The following is a 26,564-nucleotide window of genomic DNA, read 5'->3' on the forward strand; positions in this document are numbered from 1 at the left end:
CAGAGATCCCACTAAAGTTCAATAGCACTTTGAGAAATCCCAGCTGAAATATTTAAAATGCATGGCAAATTTCATGCCTGCCTTTTATAAAGTTATTTCCTGGAAATATTACCCAATGAACAACGTGATTGCTATTTCCATGGGCACTGCAGATGTTTTGGCTTTGCTGTTATTTTCACAGTGTGAAACACTCAAATCTCTGGGAAATTTCTTGGTAAAATTCAACTACTAGATTAAAAAAAAGGGGCCTTTGGGGAAACTCATCCATTGTCATCACCTCCTGGGTAGGTGTGTGGGAAATTGTCCAGCCACGCAGCACAAGAAAAAATGAATAAGGCTCCACTAGGAGCCACTGTGATTAGGACTTTCTCTAAAGTCCCCTGAATAATTACTATGAAGTTTGCAAGTGTTTCCAACAAGTGTTATATTTTAAGAGCAGCTGATCATATTTTATTTTGTTTTCCAAAAGAACCTTTTCCAAGAAGGTTCTGTGAAACAAGACAGCCTGTGCCTGGTGCTGCCTCCACCCTCAGCTGCAGCAAGAACTGGCTGGCTACAGAAAGCAAATGTCCTTACTGTCAGTAGCATTTGCACCTCTGACAGATCTCTTAGAGGCAAATCTCCTGATCACCTACCTGTTACATTTAGAAATGGATGCCAGAAAAAACAGATAAGATGTAATTCAAGCCAGGATGAAACCTGGTGGAAAATCAAAGTTGGTAAGAGTTACTGTTTTGATTGTTTTGAAATCTGATTCCAATCTGGGAAGACCAAAGTCCATTTTTTCGAAGTTCCCAGGGAAAAAAAAGTGCCAAAGGCCCCAGAATTGTCCTGGGAGATCTGTGCTGTAGGCAGAAGCAGTATTAACACCTGAGCTGGAGATTCTTTGCTACATGGATTATAAATCACTAAGAAAAGATCTGCTCTGCCTGCAGATGGCAGGTGGGTAAATTCCTGTAAAGCTCCAAGCCATAGTGCCCAGTGTAGAGACAAATAAAGGCATTGTGAGATCTATCAGCCAAGTCCCCAGAGCAGAGATTAGGTTATACCAAGGTAGAGCATAGGCCAAACACCAAGCAAAGAATGGCTGTAATTATTTGGATCCCCTCTGAGCTTCAGAGTTTCATGTGAGTGCCCATGAAAGTTTGCACAATTCAAAGTAGATGCAGCACTTCAGTCCAGACTTCCTTCACTTGGAAATCTAAAAACGTAGTTTATACCTTCCTTGCTTGAGTGTGTTACATTTCACTCCAAGAGCCTCAAGTTAATTTTCCAAAAGAGTGAAAAGCATCAAATTTAGAGAGACAAGTAGAGCTCTGCAAATCAAAAGCTGGAACATTTCATGATGTTGGCACTGCTGCATTCCTGATAAGAAATACAGGAAGCAAAGGCAAAGTCCTTACTAATACTTAGGAAAGAGAGAAAAAAAGAAAAGTGCCACAGTAGTATTACTGAACATCAACGATTAGAAAGGCAAGTTCATGCCAAATCAGGCATTGCCAGCAGAGATAAACCAGTCTCATTTTATCAGCTCCAAATGTCACTTCAATGACTTCAGTTTCAGGGAACCATTTGCAGTGAAAAAAAGATACATGCATTTGTGTATTTTTCTCAGAGAAGAGCTGAATTTACAGGGGTCCTAACCAAGATTCAGAGCCAGAACTGAGAGGCAGCCCCCCAAAGCCTAAGGAAATTTTAAGAAACTATCATTAGAGAGACAGAGAGATGTCAGCTCCTGGCTGACAATTTATTTCCTGGTAAGATAAACATTTTGCTACTACATGACAGCATCTTCAAAAGGGTTAACCACCTATAGCTAGCGAGCCCAAAAGAAGGCTAATTAAAGTGTCAAAATGTTTTATGCCAGATTTTCCTTTGATCACTATCATGTTTTCTCTTTTCCACAGGTGAGCGCAGTAGGAACTCAGTGTGAGAACTGCTCTAATGCTAGGCAGCATCCAAGCAATAGAAATACATCCTCTGGGCCATAATTCACTCCTCTTTATCATACATTCACAGAAAAAATGCACTTAACAGTCAGCAGTCATTTTCTGTTACATGAATTTAGTTTTACTTGTGGTCCCATAAATCACCAGTCCCTGCAAGAAAGCAGCACTCCAGACAGTACACTGAATTCTGGCATATTCTGCTGGGACAGTGGCGGAATAACCACAACAGTACTTACAAAAATGAGACCAAATGAGTCCCTTCCTTTGCTCTTTAGAAACTCACAGTTCAATGTAATCCAGTTTGCTGAGAGTAAAATATCTTGGTTGGAGGAAGAAACCTCTTCAGGTCAATGCCTGGCAGATAAATTGATGGCACCTATCACAGTGCTCCAGAAAACGGGAAGACTTCTGAATACTCCTAATTCTGTATTTCAGTGACTCTCTGCTTCACCACCCACTCCATATTCCCCTGATCCTGCTCACCCTTGGCTCTGCCGCAGAGTTTACGTTGCACCTTCCATCTTCTTTCCCATCAGCTGCAGCACACAGCACCCACTAACCACAGCCAAAGAGATTTTTCCACTGACAGGTGTTTGCTGTTCAGGTCAGTCCCACTGCTCAGGAGCTGCACACACTCCAGTCCATGGTGACACATGTTTTGGCCATACACAAGCACTGTTGGGGGTCAACATTCCCTATCCCTTGATATTCCCCCAGTATTGCAGTAGAAATGTCTCTTACACTCAACACAGAGCTCGCCAGCAGTGAGCGAGCGCTTCCTGCTTCAGCAGCAATATCAAAGGTGTTTTACCTTGATTAGAAGCTTCTCAAGAAAAGAGAATATGCCCCTAAGTGACTTGTTCCAATAAGCCTTAATTCTAAAATCTCCCCTCTTGTACAAATTACCTTCAATTAGAAGAATGATTATTCCCAGATTTTATATAATGCCACCAATGTGGAAGAGGTCAAGATCTCAGTCTCATGGCTGCTGAAAGAAGAGCTGAGTACAGTATCTAATGGAAATGATGAAAGTGTATAATGTAGATTTATTTTTAGAGAGCAAAACGTTTTCAGTTCACATTTCAGAGCCCTTTTCCACATCCAAAAACAACAGAAGGAAATGAGAACTGCTCTCCTCAGTATTCTGCAAAAGCCAACAAAAAGGAGGCCATTGGAAGCTGGGCCAGTATCACCAGAAACAGCTGTTTCACAAGCCAGCAGCTCAATGGGCTTAACAAATGAGAATGCCCTGCATGGTAACATTTCCTTTATGCAATTCTCCACTGCTTTGAATCCAAATATAAAGACTGAAATCCTGTCTGCTGTGAATAGGGCAAGGATTTCTCTCTAAGGAGAGGATTTTAGATAGCAAGCTGAAGAGGGCTTACTGTATAGAACAAAAGCTGTCTTTTTGCCTTTTGGAAAAGGATCAAGAAATTTTGTGTAGTGGGTTACCTAGGACCTGACCTGGATGCTCAATGGGAATTGCAATTACTGTAATATTATTCATTATCTATTGATTCTTTAGCACTGAGTCTGTGTCATCAGCCCATTTCCCCCTCTGTATATAAAACTTACACAATCCAAATGACAATCCAAATAATTATTTTCCTGTATATGAAATATTTTAGATTATAGATTGCATGTAGAAGTATGGATTGCAAATGGAAAAAGAAACATTTTATATGTTCTCTCCTTCTGTCATTTTACAAAGGTACAGACCTCACTTGAAGTCTGTGTTTCTACTATATAGTATTTAATGAAATTAAATGTTTGAGCCCGCAGATAATCGATTTACTTATTTTGGACAGAGAAAAGCCCAAGGAAAGTAAAGATACTCATATTCAGATTTAAGAAGTTACTTAATCAGGTATTTAATTTAAACAGACCAGGACATTATTTTATTTTTTTTTTAAATCTGAAAAGTCTTTATGTATAATTACCTGACCACTGCCTGCAGTCAGGAAAGTCTGCACATTTAAAGGCTTAACACTTCTGGGGTCAGGCACATAACTCTGAATATTTTCAAAGCAGAGTCTGCCACCATAAAGGCTACAAAAACAGGTCTGAATTCAGGCCTGAATCATGTGTTGGCACAATGGAGGACAATGCTGTAATTAATGTACAAATGTAAGGTTTGCGAGAATTTGTGTCTCCTCCTGCAAGTTCCTCATCCAAACAAGGGGAAAAAAGGAAAGGGCAAAGTGCCATCAAATGTACTTTGTGATGGCATCCAACATGTGAGTGACAGAGCAGAACCAGGACTCAGCCCCTAGAGGGTCTATCCTCTGCACCAAAGGATCCCCCTGATAAATGTTATGGCCACATTCACATGTCTTGAAAGAAAACAAATCCTTGCTGAATCTACAGTAAGGCTATTTCATTCCCAGTTAACAACAAAAAACCTCTTTGTCTTTTTAGGAGTTTGAAATGTGAAAGTAAAGCTTAGCTCCAGGGCTGTGTCGTGGTGAGAGAAAACAGAAATTGCTACTTACAACTCAGGAGGAGCTGACTCACAAATAAGTTGAAAGAAATACATATGACTTGAGGCATGAGGAGTGTTAAGCAGAAGTGCTACTTGAAATTGAGAGTCTTTGAGAAGTTGTGATTTTCTTTGTCTAAAATGTTGTTTGACGTTCTTGTCTGAGCATCCAACTAATGTGTTAGGCAATCTTCAGGCATAATAGCAAGGTTTAGGGAAAGGACAAAGTGTGTCAACTAAATCTTTGAATGTTTTTGGCTTCAGAGAGTAATATCAACTCTTACATGTTACTTGAGAATTGCTTCTGGCATGGAGTTAATACATAGATGGTCCCAAGGCAGGAAGAATCTGCTGCCATCCTGGCACACTGCTGGCACTGCAAAGCTCTTGGCATGGGTTTGCAGATGAGGCTGCAGTGAACAGCCAGTTTCTAAAGTTGGGAGCTCATTCCATTGGCTCCTCTGGATGGAGATCTCACTGGGGCACACAGAGAAGTCACCTATGCAGGCTGCAGCTGCAAAAAGCTTCTCGGCTTGAATCTGAACTCATGGAATAAGTCTGCTGGCTATGCTGGAGTTAAATAGGCAGGGAAACCCCTGAATGCTGAACCCTGTACCCACTGGAGCTGCCATCAGCCCCACAGGAGTTAACTATAGCATGCATGCTACAGTGTGTGCATGAACTGTCAGCTCTGCCACGAAAACCTGCCTGGAGAGCATGATATGGTCCTGCCTTCCAGTGCTGATAACTAGCACCCATCCATGTGAGAATATAAAACCTCCCAGTCCAATCACATTTCATTCCAACTGTCCTAAAAGAAAAACTCAACTACACACTGAAGGAAAAAATCCCATGTGGTAAAATGTCACCATTAGGAGTCCTTTCAGAGCTTTGGATCTGCTGACAAGACAGTCCCTGCACAGCAGGTGCCAGCAGGTAAGCCCGATGTCTGAGCGGACACTGAACACAGGTGAGACCCTGCCAATTCAGCAGGAGGCAAGGCAGCTCAGCTTCATCTGCCACTAATCTGAGTAATATTGTGCAGAAAAAATGGGAACTATGAAGAGATGCAGGGAGTTCATTCTCCTCGGAGCAAAGACATGATAATGCAGCACTCTAGGAGCTGAATTCTCCACAGTATTCTGGCATTAGCATCAGAGACAATAAGGAAACTGTTCAGCAAGAACTGCCTCTCGAGTTAAGGATGATACACTGCTACCTCAGGTTCAACAAAGCACATACAAGCAACCTTTAGCCTTAGCTGTACACTCAAATTTGTTTCTATTCATTAAATGCATAACAGGACACAAAACCACACAGCCTGAAGTCAGCAAGTGAACCTAACCACATCAAAAAAAGTTAAAAGCATGACACAACCCTTTCCCCAGTGGTAACAGCTTTTTTCCTCTATGATCTTTTCTCAGTTTATCTCATACACATTTGCTGTTCAGTTCAAACAAGGCTCTGGATAGAAATTCCTATAAATGTTTCCAGACTTGCATCATAAAACCAAGTCCTGCCACGATGGGCTGTCTTTCAGGGTACACAGCCTGTGTTGGCACCATAGCCCTTGTATACAGCTGCAGCATGCAACATGGAGCATCTCACCTAGACGTGGCCAGAATTCATGCAACCGAGACAAGGGGCTGGGAGGAACGAGCAAAGCTTAGGCGAGTGCTTAAAATTAAGCATGAGCTCAAGTACTGCACTAAGTCAGGGCCTTTTAGCAGGAATGATAAATGTGAAAAACACAGAAAGTACGACAAGTCCATGTGGATTGAAGACTTCTCAACATCGGGCAAAGTATTTGCATACATTACAGTGGCCTTTGGATTTGACGCTTAGTACTTTTCTAATGCACATTATTGGACAAAAAAGTTAAATCATGGGGACATGCATTTAAGATAAATACAATAGATGGTCTTACAAAGATAATTTATTTGCAATTAACTTATATTTCTGAGTCCAGCTTTCAAAACAGTGTCTGCATTGAACTTTACCTGTGAACTTTACAACCAAAGCTTGGACTTTGATTTTGTGAAGACACCCTTCTACCTTGTCTGAGTGGCAGCATAATTAAAGCCCTGGCAAATATGTAAATCCATAAAGGCATGGGAGAGTTCAGCTTTTTTCAAGTCACATGTGATTTCAAAACAATACATGAAGAGAATATGGGCATTCTCTCAGGGAATATGACAAACCCCATCAGTGTAGCTAAGGTAATTTTTAACTGCCCATTTTCTCCTACAATCAACTGCTAATTCAGCAGAAGAGCACAGCTGGAGGTGTCAGGGTGACAAATTCAAGTGAGGCATCCTAGTGGAGCTGGGGATCTGGACTCAGATTGTCTGACAAGTAAAATGACAAGTACATATGTGCTGACAGTGTGCAGCATTCCAACAGAATCTAGTGTGTCCCAGGGCCATCCATATGCTCCAGCATATGTCTGTGAGGAGAGGGGTCCAGAATCCCAGTCTGGTAGGTCTCCCAGGCTCTCAAGACACCAGCCAGGATCCCAGTGCTGCTGCATTAATTAGTGTGTAAGTACCTGCATTCCCCCCAACAAACAACTGATTTCAGCTCAGAGGGAAATATGTGACATCACCAGCTGTTTGCTCGTTCACAAGCTGGATCTCACAGGACAAGATTTACTAGGCAAGAAAAGGTTGCTCTGGGCTCTTCCTTCAGAGCCAGTTGAACCTCTGTGTATCAACCACAAACAAACAGCAGTAACAGAGATGTTACTGTGTAGAGCAGTACTGACAAGCACACAGAAACAGACTGGGTTTTAATAACCTAGAGAAGAGGAATACAAGTTTCAGCTCACTCAGTAGAAGACAGGTTGCCTTCTTTTGCCTTCTACTCTGCTTTTCACTTACATTTTTCTGGGGGCAATTATCTGCCAGGTATTTTCACATTTCAGTCCTACCTTATCACTGTCCACTGTGTTCTGTGATGTCCTGGAGGCAATGGAAATGGTGTCAGGTTGACTGCTGCCATCCCCTTGGCTGTCTGCATCATCTATCCCATCTCTGCAAGAGAGGTGATTGGGAAACAATGACATTCCTTAACACACCACCAGTGAGCATAACATGAGAGGTGGAGTTGAGAAGTGCTGAGTCAGCACGACAGAGCTGGATTGTGCTAAAATTACCCTTCCAAGGCAGCCCATTATGTTATAGAGCTATTGCATTAGAATGGTGTCATTCTCAGCTGTGGGGTTTGGATTTGCACATAATCACAACATTTGTTTCAGTTTCTTCAGGAATTTAATGCTAAGCCATAAAGATGCTATCCAAATATAGATAAAGAGTATAGAGCCCTACCTATTTACCTCACTGAGGCTGCTAACATGTTTTCTTCCCTTTGGCTGTACAGATAAAATTATCATAAATGTTTATTGATCTTTCAAAGTAAATACTTAAATAATACAAAATATATACTCAGCGACAAAGACAAAATATGTCTTCATCCTGTACAAGAAAACTTTTGTATGTCCTTAGAGGAAATGTCTGGATCTCTGCTTTGCTACAGGTCTCCTGAGCGACGTGGTTATTTATGCTTTGATGTCTCTATAACACAGCCTGAAGTAAAAGAGGGATAAAATTTGATGAGGAAATGAAGATGCTCAAATTACAGCTGGCTTTTGGGAATGCCACAACAGAAAAAGAACAATTCATTATCTATAATTTAATCCAGGATCAAACAAGTTGACAAAAAATATTTGCTATTACTTGACAGGCTGAAACAAATTTGTACTAGATTATGAAATACAGATTATTCACTATATAGTCTTCAATATATTGTTAGGGTCAACTATGATTTTGATTGCCAAACAAGGAAAAAACCTGCCAAACAAGGAAAAAAATCTGGTTTCACTCAAATGCGAAGAAGTAAAATCTACTTTAGGAAAGAACTATAACCTTGCACTCATAAGAATTTTTACTGTTTCTCTCTATACTTTGGAGCATAAAATGAAAGCTCCTTGTATGTATATCATAAAAAAGATTTCTAGCTACTTTTGCCAAGACAACATAAAAAAGCAGAGACAATGAAAACTGCTTTGCCTACAGTAAAAAACAGTAAAAAGTCGAAAGACACCACATTGCTGTTGAGAGCACACTAGTGATTTCATGTTGTGGGGAATGACTGAAGTTACCTTCTGCTGTTGTTTCTCTGCTTTGCTGGTGTCTTGGGGAGCTGAATGGGCTCTTTCAGAGCTCCTTTCAGATGAATGATCCTTTCTTGAATAACTTCCCGGATATTTTTGATCCATTCCTGTTTCGTTTCAATACTGGATGCCTAAAGTTTCACAAGGCAGAAAGATAGAGACTTTATCATGTTCTCACCTCCTGTGTAGAGGAGACATGGCCAGCTGATGAATGTCAAGATTAACTGTTTGTCCTCTCTGCTGCACTGCAGCAGCTGCTGGAGCACCTGGTAACCCCAGGGAACTGAGAGCATTCTGACCAGACCTACTTGGCAGCAACAGCAAAGCAGCTAAACTCTGGATAAATACATTTAATGCTAGCAACACAGCATGCTCTGCAGAGGGGAAACAGGTTATCTGTGCACAGCTGGGAATTCCTTAGACAAAACAAGTATAACATGGATTCTTCAGCAGAGACTCTCTTGACAGAACAGGCTGTCAGCTCTGGAGGTCTGTGGAAGAGGTTGGCTGTTGATAAGCCAGTGGCAAAGGACTAAGAGAATTACACCTCCCAGCCAAATGCCCTGAGACCTGCCCTGTGTCAGTGAGCAGCTGCTCAACCCAGGCTGCAGGAGGAGATGCAATTCCAGCAAGGCTCACAACTTCCCAATTGCTACTGAGGCCTTAAAGCTCAGCTGCTCCTGATGCAGGCATGACCCACAGGCAGATAGGGAAGCCATGTGAACATGAGGAGGGAAGAAACTGACCTTTCATTTAGGGCTCCCAAGGCCTGAACTAGAAGTGCTAAAGGCAAAGAAAAGAAACAGAAAAGACTTACTTTCAGCACTGTTTTATTGTCTGAGGATGGTGTTCGTCCAGACCACAAAGCAAATTTGCAGGGATCTCCTTCAACATGTTCAGTCACTCCCAGTTCTGAGGTCTAGTGTGGAGGAGAGATGATGAAAGATTTCATATATATGAAACTTCATGAGTCCAGAAACCTTTGGACTTTTAGGAAGAAGTGGGAAGGCTGGGATGGGTAGGGGAACAGGATTTTATCTCTGTTTTCTATACACAGATGAAAGGAACAGTAAAGCTCTGGGGTGGTAGGGAAGTGAATGGCTGGAGTGATCCTGCTTGCATTTCCCCACCCTTCACATCTCACTACCTTAAACCTCTCCAGACTCACTGCAGGCTGACTTCCAGGTGAGTCCTGCAGGACTCAGGGCCAGCCCCTTCAGGGGCAAAAGTAACCCAAACCCAGCAGGGGACATGTGATCCTCCAAAACACCACTTCTACCTACAAAAAACACAACACCCAGAATATTTTCTTTGCAGCAACACCTACCAGTAACTTGTTCTTGTAAACATATTTTGTGTGTCCTGAAGAATCTTTGATCTCTTTGCTAAACACCAAAGAGATTTCAAAGAGAAACAAATGCCTCTCACGGCCTTTCCGAATGAGAGACTTGGGATCCCACACTTGGAAGGAATCCTGAAGAATCAGCTCTCCCTGGACATCAAGGTTCTCATCAAACCCTAAAACCACAAAATACAATCAGTTGTATTTATTATTGAGACAAGCAATTCACAGAAACACCAAAGTCAAGACTTGAAATAAAAGGGTCTTTGCCCCAGTGATAATTTTTTTTTTTTCTACTGCAGCAATGTAATTACTTCATTGAAGGTCAAATACATCATATGGGCTAAATGAGGCTGCTGCTGAAGTCTTGAAATAATTACTCAAAAAGAATATTATGAAGGTTTCAGTGGTGGTTACTGTACACAGAACTGCATTGCAAGAAATCCTGTGCACTTCATTACAAATTCAGTTTGCCCTCCTGCAATTTTAATCACCTGAGCTTATTGTGCTGCCCAGCTACTGGCACCAGTCCCTTTTTTCACTTGTTTTAGTATTCTGCTTCTTTCTTGGTTTTCTTCAAACCAGGCTGGAAATTATTTTCTCAGGCCAAGAAAATGTGTGAGACACAATAAAGCATCTCAGTCCAGAATAAAATTTTTACATTTCAGAAATACTCCACACAATAATAAGCCAATAAAAGACTTCAATTTGTGCCAATCAAACTTTTTTTTCCTGTAGTTTTAAAATATTTTTTAGTGCTTTAAAAAAAAAAACAACATATTGGCATAACTATGCTAACATTTTGAAACACAAGCTGTTTTGTCTCAGAAAACCAGAACTTTTGAAATGTTGAAACGGTATTATGAAATGTTTTCATCCAATAATTTTTACAGCTGTCAGCAGCTAAACTGATACTGTTTCAGGATGGGATTTTTTTGTTTAATGGAGAAGGAATGTTTTAGCTAAATATATATATGTACACATACATTGCATATGAATATGCATACATACACATATGTATGTGTGTATATATATACACACACAAAAGATACAGATCAATACCTCCCCTCCCCCCCAAACTTCCTAGCCAGCTTTATTCTTTCAAGACTTTTTGGAGAAATATCAGAAAGGAGCCAGGAGGTACCTAAAAATTACGATGAAAAAACAGTATTGCTACAGTCACCCTCTATTAACTTCCACCACAAGTTACTAACAGACTTCATTTCCCAGCAGGTCCCTGCCCACCTTCCAGCATGCTGACGTGCATTGCATCGTTGGCCTTCTTTGGGACACTGAGCATCACCTCCAGACCATCCTTCAGCTCCCCTTTGCCCTCCTCACAGCAGGTCAGCAGTTCCTAAGAAGCAATGCAGACATAAACAAACTTTGATCCACGTGCTGTCTTCACACCCAACTGTGCCACTTGGTCCCTGCAAGCTGCTTCAGAGACAGGAGAAAGCTGAACTGCAGCAAACCCCACTGTGGATGCTCTCAGGTAGTGGGAGCCAAATAGGAACAGCTATAAAGATAAAACAAGGTGCTCTCAAGGGAGTCTGCCCTTGGAAGATTTCTAGGGACTTATGCTTGCAGGTCATGAAGCAGCTCCCTTAAGCAGAAGGTAACTCATGAACCTGTGAACTTGCTCTGCACGAGCTGATCTGTGCAGCTCACTGAGGTACCTTCAGCAGGAGTTGGTATTTTGTGATCCTCTGGACAGGCTTGATTAAATAAGAAGAGATGGAGTTGGCCAGCCCATGTCTTTGTTGGATTTCCTAGAAGGGATAAAAACAGCAGTCAGTCATGGAAAACTGTCAACCCCCTGCCAGACAGAACCACCCAAAAGTAAATTTAGCACTGCATCCCTGCATTCCATGTATAGTTTTTTAACACTCTTTAAGCTCACATGCACATAAGTGTGGTTTCAGTGAGGCTGGCAATAAAGTGCAGAGTCCCCCTAAGGCCACTTAAGCTGCAGGGTCCCTCTGCAAGTCAAGCTAAAGCTCTGCTGAGTAAACAGGCCTTGATTTAAGTATGACTTACCTGTCATGTCATCTGGTTTCCCCTAGCTATGAAGGCTGAAAGCAGAGTCTTAACATTCAATTAAAATGAAGTGACATTAAATTAAATTGCATGAGTAGGGTGTAATTTAGCTGTCTAAACATAGGCATTGAGTCCCATTTGAGAGCCCTGGGGTAGCTGAAATATCCACATGGGAATAACAGGTCTGACACAGTGCTGACAGACCTGCTCTACTCTGAGGTGGCACCTGGGGGCCAGGAGAGATATCCCCCCATGATACCTGTTACAGCACTGTTTCATCACCTGAACCACACACATCAGTGTGACGTGCTCACAAATTACTGGAGACATCACAGACCTGCTGAGGGCTGCAAAGGGCCCAGCTGCCTCTCCCCAAATGTTCCAGGGGGAGTTAGGAGCTCCTGAAAATCCTATAGGACCTTCATGAACATATGTAGCCATCTAAAAGACTCCCAACTCATGCCCTAAAGGGGCAGGTTCTCTGCTGAAATAGAACAGATTGGAAATCCTTCTGTCTCTGCCAGACCCTGGACATGCCTTGCCTTGTTCCTAGCCACCAAGAAATCCTTGATTCCCAAAGAAGAAAACGGAAAAGGGGAATGGGACTTTTCTCCAGCTACTGGATTGTACATTTGAGACTGTAAAGTGAAGAAGTTATGGAAGATGAAGGGAGAAGAGCTGCCAAGAACGGAGATTTTCCTTTTGTATACAATCTGATTTTCTGCTGAGTACTAGGGAGGTTACTGCTTCTTTTTAGCTCCAGTGTTTGTCTTAATGCTGGGATGTAAAAACATCCACTTTTCATGCAATGTGCCAACAGATTTTTGGTTTGTTGGTTTGGTTTCTTTTTAAATATCCCTGGTGCCATAAAGAAGACCCAGAAGGGAAGGGGCTCTGTTTGAGGGTTAATGGAGTTTGCATGAAGCTGAGTCACAGCTGACTCCTCAGAGGAACTGTGCCTGTAGAGCACATGGCTGGGATTCAATTCACAACTACAGGAGCCAGCAAGACCTCGGCCACATCTGTGAACTTCCTGGAGCTGGCAAAGCACACTTGTTTTTGTAGGATCCAAGTAACAAAATCAGCCCTGCTCCTTCCCCCCAGCCCTCTGAACAGCAGGGCATGCTCTCAGCAAGATGCCTCCCCTTGGGCACTTCTTGCTGTGCCAGGATGCTCCCTGGTCAGACTGTGCAGAGACACAGCTGGTTGGGGGAGTGACATTTGACCACTGCTGGGAAGGGATGTTCTCCCGGCAGCTCCTCCCTCTGGTCCCTGAAGTGTTGGAGTGAGATCCTGTTTGTGCCTCTACCCATTTCCTAAGGGACATTCTGGCTCAGCAGAGAAACTGTCCAAGAACCCTGATCCATGCAGAAACACCACGCTCTGCAATGTGCCCAAAGTCACTGAGCTTTACCTTGTTCCATGCTGGTCATGCAAATCAAAAGGGCCCTGTGGCTTCTTGAATATAAAACCATATATTTTCCAAGAGTCAAAGAAAAAAGTATCCCAAACAGCAGAAGCATGTACATGTCTCAACTAAACTCTGTCCCAAAGATCAAAACTTGCTTAACTAAAGACACTAAAATCAACTTGATTACTTCAATAACATGCTGATTCTATCTATTGAAGTTGACAGCTAACATATGTTGGTAATCAAAAATATACCTTGCTAGCCTGAAGTATATGGTATTACAAATATTAAAATTTGCTAAACATGGCAAGCATAATTTATCTTTCCAACTACTGAATAAAGAACACAGTTTTACGTAATAATGAACAAGACAGACACAAAAACTGAAAGAGTGGAATTAATAAGTCTACTGCAATTAAGTCAGAATAAACACACTGTTCTCATTCCCTGTGCAATTTCCAGCTGATATAACCATACCAACAACTTCTGAATTTTATAAGCAAAGCACCATCTGTAGGGAGGGAAGATGGTAATCTTTATGCTTTATTAGACCAGTGCTGTAGGATAAACCAGGCACGTTTCACAGCTGAGAGTTTGTGCATTGCTTTCCACCTGTCTCAACTGGTTCAATAAAATACATTGCTTTTCTCTACATACATGGCTTCATTTACATCCTGAGAACAGCCCTCTCAGCATTGCTTAGAATTCTCTTCATGGTTTCAAAATGAGATATGTCACCTATCTTTGCTCCTTCTCCTAATCAGTTAACCCTTACAGTGAGCCCTGTGGCTGCAAGTTTCCCATGGGCTTGAAGGGTTCAAACAAATTACTGGGACTGCTTGCTTTCATTTCAAAGGTGGCTTTCTATGAAAGCTTATGAAATTTGAGGAACACTTGTGATTTTCAAGCAGGGTTCTTACTAAGGGGTGTTATTCTAGATAATTTACTCTCATCATCAGGGTTTTGGGAAATTTCAGGTTATACCTGGAAAAAAAGAAGCAACTATTTTCTCTGTATTCCTTGTGCCAGGCTGTCCTGTCCCTGAACTACTGCTACTCCAAGATCAAGGCATGAAGGATCCACAGGAACTTGGCATTACCTTAGTCTCTCACACTGAGGGCCTCCTTGAGGATTATTCAGGGGGAGAGTCAGCTTTCTCTTTTTGCACAGGCATCACTGGGTGATGGCCCAGCACCCATGGAAGGAAAACACCTCCCCTGACAAAACAGCAGCTGCTGACACACGAATATTCACCACTGAGCAATATCAGGCAGCTTTCCAGCCCATGCAGAGAGCTGCAGTGGAAAAGCTTTTAACCTGTGCAAACAGCCGACCAGTACAAACCATTGTAAGACCATTCCACAGGCTCAAGCGCCACCTCCTGGAAAACCCCTTCCAGTTCCACTCGACTTTCAGACCATTCGGTAACAAGGCAAAAGGAAAAGGTCTTCACTTTTCCTGAGGCTCATGTGAGACCTTTCATTGTTGAGTGAGACTGAAATGCTGTAACCATTGGCATATACAAACTCCAGAGGAGCTGATTTATGTCAGCTGCCAACTCCAGCACAGCTTGGATCCTGCTGATCTGTTACATTTGCAAACTTTCAATGCTTTGGAAGAGAGGTCTTAGCACCTCTTTCTTTTTTTTTTTTTTTTTTTTTTTAAGAAAGATGACTAATTAAAGCTATAAGGTAGCAGACAAGCATGGACTATAAGGTAGCAGACAAGCATGGAAAAATGGATGAGGTTAAATAAGAGGAAGAGCTTGGTTTAAAGGTACTTAAAAACTTGATTTTTTTCTCAGCCTACAAAATTGGAATTGGAGCCTAAAAACATTTATCACTGGCTGTAGAACTTGTATAGGAAATAGTCTAATTAGAGTCAATGGAGTTCTTTATTAGCACAATGAAGTAAATGTGGAATAGGCTGGGTAGAATTTGCAGAACAGGAGGCTAGCAGCTCATTTTAGATTTAGAGATTTCAGGTCATAATATATAATGAAATCTGAGATTTTCACTTTATTGCTAACCCAGAAACAGAGATTACATCTAAACCAGATCTTTAGAAAGGATTAGGTCTGAAAAATGCCCAAAGGTTCCTATAAGAATGTGTCTTCACACCTCACCACACACCACACCACAGCCCATCAGTGCTCACAGCATGTGATATTTGCAGTGGAATGAAAACCCAAATGCCATGGCACAGAAAGGAACCCAAAGCACGAGTGTCAAAAAGCACAGAGCTGCACCAGGTGTGTGGAAGGAAAACAGCAATGCTGCTTACATCAAAGAAAGTCCCTGCATGTTCCAGGATGAGCTGGCTGGAGTCAGGCTTGTTTTTGCAGTAGGTGACATACATCTGAAATTTATCTGCCTGTGAAAACAAACATCAAGGGAAAAGCAAAATAAGCTATTTCTCTGCTTCCACAGGTTTTTATTAAGGCACACCAGGATAAATACAGGTGACAACTCTCTCCCACACACCTACCACCATCACCACCCCCACCCTGCCACCAAACAGCACAAGAACTGTAAATTAAGAGCAGAAGACTTTAAGGTTCATACCTTACTTGAGCAGTTCTGAGGGCTGTGGGAGGCTTTCTTTAACAAATATCACAGAGGGAAGGCCTAAAATTTTAATCCAGCTGTAAAATAATTTCTAACAGCTCTATGAATGTCACACAAGAGTCTGAGGGTCTCAAAACTCAGTCATAAAGTGTTGACTCTATCACCTACTTGAAGATAAAACCAGTCTAGAAACTGGGCAAGTGACTCACCCAGTCTAAACTGGCACAGGCCAACATTTTTTACTTGAAATTTGTGACACTTGGCCTAGACTTGCCTTTCCTACTTTGGTTCAAACTTCAATGGCTCAAATTTTATGTTGTTTTACATTTTATTTCCTAATTTGTTTACTTTTAAGCAGAAATTAAAAGCATCTGTGCACTCCCACCTCTTATTAATGTACTCTGGTCTCAAGAAGAGGGAGGCAAATAAAAGAGGAGGATGTTTTCCTTTTATTGCTATTGCATTTTTTTATTCCAGATATCTAAACAACAGGATCCTGCAATTGTGCAGGCAACTTTGTATGGACATCTGTAACCACACACACAGCTCTGGACATGTACCTTCGCTGAGATGGTGCAGTAGTACCTTAAAGTACCATGAAGATTTTGGAGAGAATGATACATAAATGCATTCATCTTTCCTAAACAGGTAATCTGTTCTTTGTAAACAATATTTCTGAATCCATTTCATTAAGACTTGTGACACATTTTTAAATTAAAAGCCCATCTGAAATCATCTAAACATGCTCATTTTTTTGGTAAGTGAAAATATTCCATCTTTACTCTTAAAATACTAATTCCTAGCTTTGATATATGAATAAAACAATCAGACAAAACACAAAGATGGCTGACTTGACTGGTAAATATTTTGAAAAGAGAACAGCTTTCATACAGATAAATTACTGTAGCCAATTCCCAGAGCCTCCTACGCTCACAAAGACACTCTGCATCAAGATTTCAAAGTCCTGTTGGAAATTATCCTGGCATTGCATAATGGAATGAGTGAGCACAGTGGCTCAGAAAATTGACACTAATTTCTGGAGGAAAAAAGTCGATAAAATATATTCTTCATGTCTTTGTGGAGTTCTCATGGCATGACTAAAATTCTTTAAGGGAGGTATATTAAGATTTTAAATGTCTGTTCTCCCAGGGCCTTTCACAGGAAAATGAATGTCACCCCTAAAAACAGGTTTGGTTTGATGAAGTTCTGCTAAAAAGAAACCAGCAGAGGTAAACAAAAACTGTGTGGTCAGTACAGGACAAGGAGAGAGGCTCCGGAAAGCCTTCCCTCTATTGCTGAGGAGAAGGGTGGAAACTTTCACCCTGGACAGGTGAAGGACAAAGCAGTTATAGCTCCAGACTAGCTCCTAATCTCATTTATCACTGGGGACATAACCCTTGCACCTATTCCCAGTTTGTTCCTGTCTGTGCTGGAGGAATTAATTTGAATAAATTATGAGAAGCAGCAGCCTCATTACCCAGGTGACAAAGCAGTGGCCCACATCCTCAGGCAGTTGTTCATATTTCTCCAGCTCCTTTAGAAAAATGCTGAAAAAAGCAGACACCAATGTAATTAGCTCCAGTCAAATACCCAGGAGATGCAGGATAACCAATGAGTTAATCAGTGCTAATGATCAATACTTGTATCTTGATTACGAGACCACCCAAGTGTCCAGCCAGCAGAAAGAGTGTCACTTGCCAAGATGTGTTTGGTTTTTTGAGTACAGTCATGCCTACCTCCACCAGAAAGGAAAAAGAGGCAATCCCTAGCAGGGAGTCAGTGTGCTCAGGACTGTTCTATCTGAACACAGATCTTCAAAGAGTTGTGTAGTGGTTCAGACAAAGAGCAACAAGGGAAGCCCAAAGCTGCCAGGCTCCCAACACCCAGCTCAGCACACTAGACAAAGGACAACAACTTAAACAAGCTCAGCATTTCATATGTAAGTAGTAAACTTTCAAAATACAAATTTTTAAAATCAGCTGTCTCCGAACAGCTGGTACCACAAACGACACTGGTTTGCAAATAGAGCCCTGTACAATGCCTGGGTGGAAAAAAAGAACATGAAAGAGTTTCTTCAGCTGCTCTTCCTAGAAGATGTTTTTTCTGGACCATTCTCCAGCTTTGCTGCCCTTCCTTGGACATGGATTCTGAATCAGGCTGGAGGATGCCTTAACACCACCAGCCTGGAGGAGGCTGTGGAGGACACTGGTGGAGGGGATGTGGGAAGTTTATTTTAGCATTGCTAGGAAGAAGTTTTAGAGGAAAAAGATTATGTAGAAGCAGCAGGCTGCAGGAGAAGGGGTCAGAGAAAAGGGAAATGAGAGCAGTGAGAAGCTGTGGGACATGACTGAGGGCTGGAGGGAGGGGAGCTGGGAACAGTGGAAACTGAAAAAGAAGGGTAATCACATGGCATCAGCCAGGGTGACCAGAACAAAAATATGATATGATAAAATATGATATGATATAAAAATATCCTGATATGCTTTGAAGCTGCTTGCACAAAAGCATGCATATGGCATGCTCTGCTGGGCTGTACTTATGTGATGGCACATTTATCTGACTGAAGCACTTGAAATGTCCCAGAACTCAAACAGAGAAGGATTCTCTGATTTATTTTTAAAGTGTAACCTGAAGACAGATTTGGAACAGACTGAACTTGTTGGATCCAGCACCCCTAAATGTTAAGTTTATAACTGTTGTTGCATTCACATTATACCATGGAAACAATGTCCTTTAAGCTGATCTGGTACACAGTCTTATCTTAACAAGATGGAGCACTGTTAGTTACAGATTAAATACAGAAAGTCTCCAAGAAGTGGCAGAAAGCTACTTATTAACCCAGCTCATGCCAACAATTCCACTTTCTTCCCTTTGTGTTTTCCAAGATCATATTTTTGACAGGCAAGCATCCAGACTAGACCTCGTGCTGTGAGATGGAAAGCAGGTATCAGACTGCAAATCATTGGTATAATATGACTTTAACATTAATCAGCTGACTTTAACATTAGTCAGCTGAAAGTGATGTTTGCGCTAAGTTGCAATTTTTTTTGTTTTGTAAAAGAAACAAAACAAGAAATAAAACATTATTTTGCAAAATCAATTATTTTACACTCAGGTGTGCACTGTACTGTAGGGGTTCTCTGCAGACACCACAGAGATGCACAAGTGCCTAAACATTAACAAAACTGGTAAGAAAACCTACTTGTTATGGAAGTCATATATCTCCTGAATATTGCCAAAGATGATGTGTTCTTTATTAATGATCCCAGCTGGTATTTCTTCCACTCCACTTGTCATTTCCCAAAGGTAAGTCTGGAAGACACCAAAAACTCTTAATTTTGTGAATAAATGCAGTGGAAAAGAATAGATCTCCCTGTTTTATTGCCAAAGGTCCCTGTTTTATTGCCAAAGGCACAGGCTGAACAGGAACTATGTACTTTGAGATTAAATAAACAAGCTAAAAAAAAAGTTCCAATGTTACAGAAAGCTCTCCAGAGAAATTCAAAGTGCTGATGCTTCGAAGTTGTCTGAGGAAAAAGCAGAAGCATGCCAACAACACCAGTCTTGGCTGTCCACCTGATGGTGTCCAAAAACTGCAGGCAGAAACAGCTGAAAGATAAGCCAGATTTGCCACTTCAGTAGCATTAGAGACATAAAATTCTCTGTCAGACTGCAGGAATGTGAAAGCTGACAGGTTTCACTGAATTACATTCTGGTTTTTGCCTTGAATATCACCACTGACTTTAGGAACACCCTGCTTACAGCTAGGCAAGGTATTTGACTGTGCAAATCCAAAGTTTCTCTAGTATGAGATGATTCAAAGGAACAGATTTGAATCTTTAAGGACAGGCTCCATGAATCAATGTGCACAGCCTGTGCATTAAAGTGAACATCCCCACTGCAGAGAACAACATGTGCTTCCAGGAAATACTGGAGAGCTCCTGGGCCATAACTCACCTCTAAACATTCATGTAAATCCCTGACATAAGCTTTTTCTGTCTGCAGCAGCTCAGCCATAATGAATCTGAAAAAAAAAAAGGAGTATTTTAGGTGGTACGGACATTATAAACATTTCTACAATGAACAGAAAAAAAAACCATCCTCTTGTTGTCTTGTTGTCAGAATAAAGGTATTTCCACCCTAGACATTCAGCTGCCTTACTTTGCATCTTTCAGGTCCATGACTAAAATAGCACTTCATAATCCAGTCCCTTGTAGAGTTAAATTCTAAATAGCTTTTCTGCACAAAATCCTATTAAATTGTATTCCTGCAACCTCAGTCCATGGGATTTACCACCTACATGCCCATCCTTAACTATCAGCTGGTTCTCAGAAATTTTTCCCCCAGGATTAAGGAATTGTGATTCACCAACATTTGCACATTTGCTGACAGTCACTGAGAAGTCACCCTGAAACTTTACCTTCAGAGGCAACACAGGATTTGGGAGACACCACTACTTTGAAGAGACTTCAACAGCTTGGTACCTGACCAGAGAAAATCCAGATTCTGTGAAATGCAATAATGGCATCTACAGAGCCTGAGGTTGGGCCCCTCAAAGTTGAAATTCCTGAAATTTGCCACAGGCAGACCAAGTGTAATATTTTCTAAAGTACAAGTGGTTTCTTATCAGTCATGACCTGTGACAATTTCAGAGGCCTGAGAAATACTTTCCCAATATTCTCATACAAAAAATAAGACAGAACACTGTGAAAATAGACTGTTTATGGATTTAAGTGCAACAAGCACCTCTCAACCATTTCCTCTAGCATGTACTATTTCCAGTTCTCTCAGTCTTACACTTGCTGAAGTTTGAACCTAAGCTTCAAGTGAACTCTTGGTCACTGATGTTTAGATAATACTTAGAGACCTAAAGATGCTCTTTATTTTTTCCCACTCATGTTACTTTTTACATAAAACCAGAAAGAAATTAGCAACTCCACAACATCAGGGTTAATCTAAGTGCTTAACTCACTACTTTCCCTTTCTAACTTCTGATTAAAACCAAAAGAAATTCAACCTTTATGTTCTGAAATTCTCTATCCTACAAGTAACAACTTCTGCCCTACACCTGCAGACTTATCTCAATAGTTCTGCAGCTGGAAGGAGTTACAGGACTGTCAGTCCGTGCTGGTCATGCAAATAGCACAGAATTATTCTTTAGCAGATAATGTGCCATGTAGACAGAGTGTTTGGGAACATACTCTTTCTTTCTGGCTGACTTCCTTTTTTCTTCATTGACTTCATGATTCGCATCTCGCAGCTTTACTTCCCGGTCTGAAAGACTTGCTGGAATGATATCTAGTTCTAGGTCTTTGTTATCCTAGGGAAGAAAAAGTACAGAGTTTAACTGCATTGTAATCCTACTCTTGTGCAAAGTGCAGCATGTTCATGAGATCAAAGAGGTAAGAAGGGACAAAATAAGATAATATCAAAAAGGAGGAAGTTTAGAGAGAAGTAGAAGTACTGTGAGAAGAGATGAAAAAGCTGAGAGAGAAATCTTAAAAAAACCAGAAATTATATTAATTGTAATCTTCACTGTTTTTCCTAACTAAGAATCAATACTGATAAGCCTAAATTACCTTACTCTTTTATATCTAAATTAGTTGTCTAGTATGGGACTTCACAAAAACCAGTCTGATGAAGTAGAGCACCATGCAGAAACAACTTTCAGTGGCCATTTACCATGGGATACCTTTCCAGGCTGTGGTTAGAACTCTGTGTAAACCAAAGGCCCTACAAGGAACAGTGCACTTACGGTATCATGAGTGTGAGAGAATTTATTCCTTATTCTTGATACTTAATTTAAGTAAAAAGAATCATTGACTGAAAGTTTTTTAAGTGTTTCTGCTTCAGACACTCTCCCTTATTATTATGGCCAGGGAATAACAGGAAATCCTGATTTTTGCTTCTTATGATGCTCTACTTCACCTAAAAGAATTCAGAGATGAGGTTGGGGATCAATTGTTTATGTTAGTTAAAGGATGAGAGAATAAAAACTTAAAGCCAAAGTTTGAATTGGATGCAAAATAATGGCGTGGGAGCAGGATTTACGATTTATACCAAAATTAACACAGACTCAATTCCATTAAGGTGTTTTCCCCCCATTCTTCCTGAAAGCTGTATGGTCTCCTGAAAAATGATGCAAACATTTGTTTAGAAAATGTTTCTGATCTTCATCTGCCTCTCCTCACATTACTGACTAACCACAGCAAAACCCTTTAACCCTTTTTCTCCAGAAGCAGAGCATGGCCAGGTGGGTTGGCTGAGTTTTCACTGTTTCTAATGGGCACAAGAAAACCAACAGCATTCATTCCACAGGCTTCACCTTCCTCTGTGACTCTGCTATAAAACCCCAACAGGACTGGGTCTTACAGTACCTCTGGGTTGATTCCAAGGGCTTTTTCCAGGGAGTAACGGTATTTCCCCATCCTGAGAGAGAAGTCCCGGTAGCGCTTGTCTACGGTGGTGACCCACTTCCTAATTTCAGTGGCGTGTATGTGTCCTTTTTCTACAAAGCTGTCAGCCAGCTGGATGAGGAGCTTCACTTTCTCCTTTGTTTGCTGCCCAAAATATGGTCATTGGTTATGTTTTATTATTGTTTCCTTTGCTTTTAACTCATACAACAGTCAAAAGAATTTCAAAATTTTTATACATCTTTAAAGAGTGTCTGCATTTCATCTTATAGAGAATCAGACACTTCAAACTTTTTCAGTAAAACATGAAAGGAATGACATTTTTATAAGGACACTTATGAAGCTGAAGAAGATAGAAAGTCAAGTTTTTGAAACCCCATAGACACAAACACATAAAACATGTTGGAAGTTATACATGCCTCCTTCTCATAAGCAAAAGCTTATTTTTGGTGAGCCTTGGAGTAGAAGACAAGATTTTAAAATCACACCTCAAAGGACACCAAGTTACTCTGAGTCTATATCTGGTGGATCTGCAGACCTGTGTAGGAAGGTCATTAATACACCACATATCAGCCCAAGAAGTGATTTTGAGTCATTACTTGTCTGTTCCAAAAACAAACAGCATTTAAATCCAAATTCATGGTCTAGTATAAAATCCTCCATCGGTATTTTAGGTCCAGTTAGAACATCACCAGCTGAAAGATGCCTGAACTTCAAAGCACACACTGAGCCTTCCAAACCTTCCAGAGATCTTTTCTATTCCACTTAGTCTCTAACTGCCCCTTAGTCAAAACTGGCACAAAGGACCTAGGTATAAACTTTAGCTCTGGTTCCACATCTATCTCAGGAAATGAGGCACTGGCAAGCCTCTGGTCAAAGACAGAGAGGATGTTCCCCCCTGCCTGGAGCAAGACAGAGTGTCAGGTGCTTGGCATTATCAGTGATCTGACCACAAATGGACAAATGCAAGTCAGACCAGAAAACATTCAGCAGATTTCAAACACAAAACTAAGTTGAAGAAATTTCACTGCCATAATAGATTAACAGCTGAATCAGACATCATCCTAACAAATTAAATGAGTACCTAAGCAAGGCTAGGTATGGAGATGTAAAAATCTAACTTCCTTTCATATTAAAGGGTGATTAATTCCCAAAAGCTACTGGTGATTTTGCATTTCACACAATTGGTTTGGCCAGAAATTTATTGGGATCAGGAAGACTTTCAGCTACAGCTTAATTTGAGAATAACATCAGTCTGGGAATGACATGCATTTACCAGATTGCACATGGCAGTGAAAATATTCTACGTCAGCAGTAGGAGGAGTAGGACAGCCCGAGGGAGCAAGACTTAGATGTGTCAGTGTTAGAAAAGCCAGTAATGGCTGATAATGAGCAAGGTCTAAAATTCAATCCTAGGCTAAGTCAAGAGTCAAAATGGTTTGGAAACTTCATTATGAATTTGGATTATTCTGATAAAAATTAAATTATGAACCAGAATGTAATTTCAGGTGGAGTAATTATGGGTGGTTAGAATTCAGAAGTAGTTAAAAGAATTTCATATGTGTCCTGTCTGAAGGAATTACCTTCCATCCACTGCTAGCTATCTCACATTTTCAGAAACATGCAAGCTAAGCTAAAAGAAGGGGACAAGAACACCACAAAGCCTGTGAATCAAACCCATACAAGCATGGACAACCTAAAGAGGAATTTAAGGATTACAGAAGATCAATTTCAGGACACAGTGAAATTCAGCTACATAATACCAAAGCCATGGTCTTCCTGTAGTCCAACTCTGCAATTTACATCCTTATCGGAGACTCTTAATACCTCTGTGGATTCACTGTCTATGAATTACCTATGGTTTGAATTAATTTGTCTGAAGCAGATCCAATCACCATTCCTGTGTAAACCCCACCAGATTTCCCAGAATTGCTCCATATAAACTAATATATTCTTGGTAATGCAGTTTTGTATTCAAAAATGTTCACCCCAGAGTTTAAAGACTCATCTATTTAAAGTGCTTTGTTGGGATCAGCAGATTATTTCTAATGAGATAAATTATCATCTGTGATCAACCCAGCGGGAATTAGTGAGACAAATTGTGGTTTTAAAGACAGAAGAAAGAGACCAGGAGTCCATGGTGACCTTGGATGTGTTCAGATCAATTAGTCACTCTGTGCAATTCTGGAATGATTGCTTGAGGATGGAATGTCTTATTAGATTGCTGTGAACTCTGTATGCAAATGGACTTTCTCTTCCTTCTGATCAGAACAGAAATTTGCTATAACCAGTACTAACCAAGGTGGAGAAAAACTCCTTTTTGTGCCTATGTCTTGCTAAAAGTTCTCAAAAATCATTTATCTTCAGGGCTAGAATTTTTAGAGGGCAACTATAAAATCAAGGGAATATTATTACAGAGATTTAAGGCATTGAAACAAGACAATAAATACAGACAAAAGCAGATGGTATAATTAGATTAAAGTCACTGTTTACTTTGGCAGGTACTCTGAATTCCCCATATTCCTTCAGGAGTTCCTGAGTTTCTTCTGCTGATTCCCCTGTGGAGTTGTGGGTAGAGAGGTAATATTCGCCTGTTTCTTGGATCCAATCTAAGGCCTGTGAATGACAAAAACACCAAGGGAAAAACAAAACAGTTTTTGTATTTCAAGAATTAATCCTCTGACAAAAAAAAACCCATGCCAAACAAAGAATATCAAATGCATTGGGATTAATACTCTGTATACTAAAACACTTTCTAGGAACACATAAAAAGAACAAAATAATGACAGCAGGTGGGAAAGGATACAAAATGGGACTCTGTGTTTCCTAGGACAAAAAGGAGTGTAGGGAATTCCACCTATATACACATAAATTGGCAGGGAAAGCAGTTTTCTCAGTCAGAAATAGCTCAGTAAAACAAGTTTGCTCTTATATTTATTTTCAAACAAATTAAGAAATACAGAAATTAATCTGAGGTGACAAAAATAGTGAATCTTGTTGTCGGGTTTTGGAATTGTCTTAAGTTGTTTTAAAATCTGTATTTGCCATGTTTTCAGAAGTTACAGTGTTTAGACACAACTTGAGATTGCAACATGAGCCCCACACAGAGGCACTACATGGATACAGGAGATTTTACACATTGCTGGGACATAGGGACAAGGTGGGGTTTACACACTACCTGCTTGGCACTTCGCTCAAAGACAACATATTGCTGGCACTGATCTAATCTCCTCTTCTTCAGGGTCCAGAAGTGAAGGACCCGATTCTCCCTCTGCAGCAGCTCGCTGAGAATGGCTGCAGGGCAAAGGAAAACATCTGCATGACTAGGAATTCCTTGAGTGCAGACAGAAATAACCTATGAAATGATGAATTTAATCACTTTGCTTGGACCTTGTTCCCAAAAGCAGAGAGCCCAAAATCACACTACCTAAAACCAGGCATTGATTCAAATGGGCTGCTAAAAAAACCCCCAAAACCAACCCCCCAAACCACATACACAAGAAACCACCACAAAGCAAGAGTAGTTGCAGAGTGATCTGGAAAAGGAAATGATGCTAGAACAGAGTTTGCCTTCTGAGCACATTCACAGACTTTAGAAGGACTCCCCTGCGCAGGGGGAGGCAAACCAGACCACCACTGCTGTTGCTGCACCAACCTTTGACCTGCTGCTCGGGCCCTCTGGTGTGGCTGGCCACTCCGGGCATGCTGACGTTGTTCCTGTGGATGTACTTGAGGAACACCTCGGCGTTCCTCCGTGCCAGGGTACAGGCCTAGGAAGAACAGCCCCCGTCAAAAAGACTCAGTAAAGATGAGTAAAGAAAGCAAAGGGGACCAAGGGAGTTCTTGCTTATATTGCAAGGAGATATTCTCTTTCTGGGAAGATGAGAACTTTAGCTAAGAGTCAATAAACTCAGCTAATAAACTAACAGTCTCACAGACATATTAAAACATGAGTAATATTTAATATAATGGCTTATTTTATATATGAAGGCAAATTAATGACAGTAATTAAACAACTGCTTGTTAAGAACTTGTACCTCACACATTTTCTGTCTAACCAAATCTAAAACAGCTCTCAAGAAAAGTACACATTGTTTCAAAAAATGTACAAATCTAGAGGTGTGATTTCTTAAGCCTTGACTGCAAGTGTAGTTGCATGTTGTGTATCAGTTTTAGTGGCAGCAGGAGG

General features: G+C 40.9%; 1 protein-coding gene across 11 annotated transcripts in view; it reads right to left on the bottom strand.

Annotated features, from left to right (window-relative positions):
- Positions 1-26,564, bottom strand: part of KALRN (kalirin RhoGEF kinase) — a 472,671-nt gene that overhangs the window by 123,248 nt on the left and 322,859 nt on the right. For all 11 annotated transcript variants that reach the window (XM_041473008.1, XM_041473009.1, XM_041473012.1 and 8 more), the window contains exons 19-33: positions 26,031-26,145; positions 25,554-25,669; positions 24,869-24,991; positions 22,340-22,522; positions 21,164-21,282; positions 19,920-19,986; positions 19,165-19,274; positions 17,440-17,509; positions 15,679-15,768; positions 11,624-11,716; positions 11,190-11,301; positions 9,930-10,120; positions 9,420-9,521; positions 8,591-8,733; positions 7,361-7,463 (exon numbers count right to left, since the gene is read on the bottom strand). In XM_041473008.1, the coding sequence (XP_041328942.1) occupies positions 7,361-7,463; positions 8,591-8,733; positions 9,420-9,521; positions 9,930-10,120; positions 11,190-11,301; positions 11,624-11,716; positions 15,679-15,768; positions 17,440-17,509; positions 19,165-19,274; positions 19,920-19,986; positions 21,164-21,282; positions 22,340-22,522; positions 24,869-24,991; positions 25,554-25,669; positions 26,031-26,145 (1,737 nt within the window). The remainder of the gene's footprint in view (positions 1-7,360; positions 7,464-8,590; positions 8,734-9,419; positions 9,522-9,929; positions 10,121-11,189; positions 11,302-11,623; positions 11,717-15,678; positions 15,769-17,439; positions 17,510-19,164; positions 19,275-19,919; positions 19,987-21,163; positions 21,283-22,339; positions 22,523-24,868; positions 24,992-25,553; positions 25,670-26,030; positions 26,146-26,564) is intronic.

Source organism: Pyrgilauda ruficollis, unplaced genomic scaffold, assembly GCF_017590135.1.
Source record: "Pyrgilauda ruficollis isolate IOZ18807 unplaced genomic scaffold, ASM1759013v1 scaffold3, whole genome shotgun sequence".
NCBI lineage: Eukaryota > Metazoa > Chordata > Aves > Passeriformes > Passeridae > Pyrgilauda > Pyrgilauda ruficollis.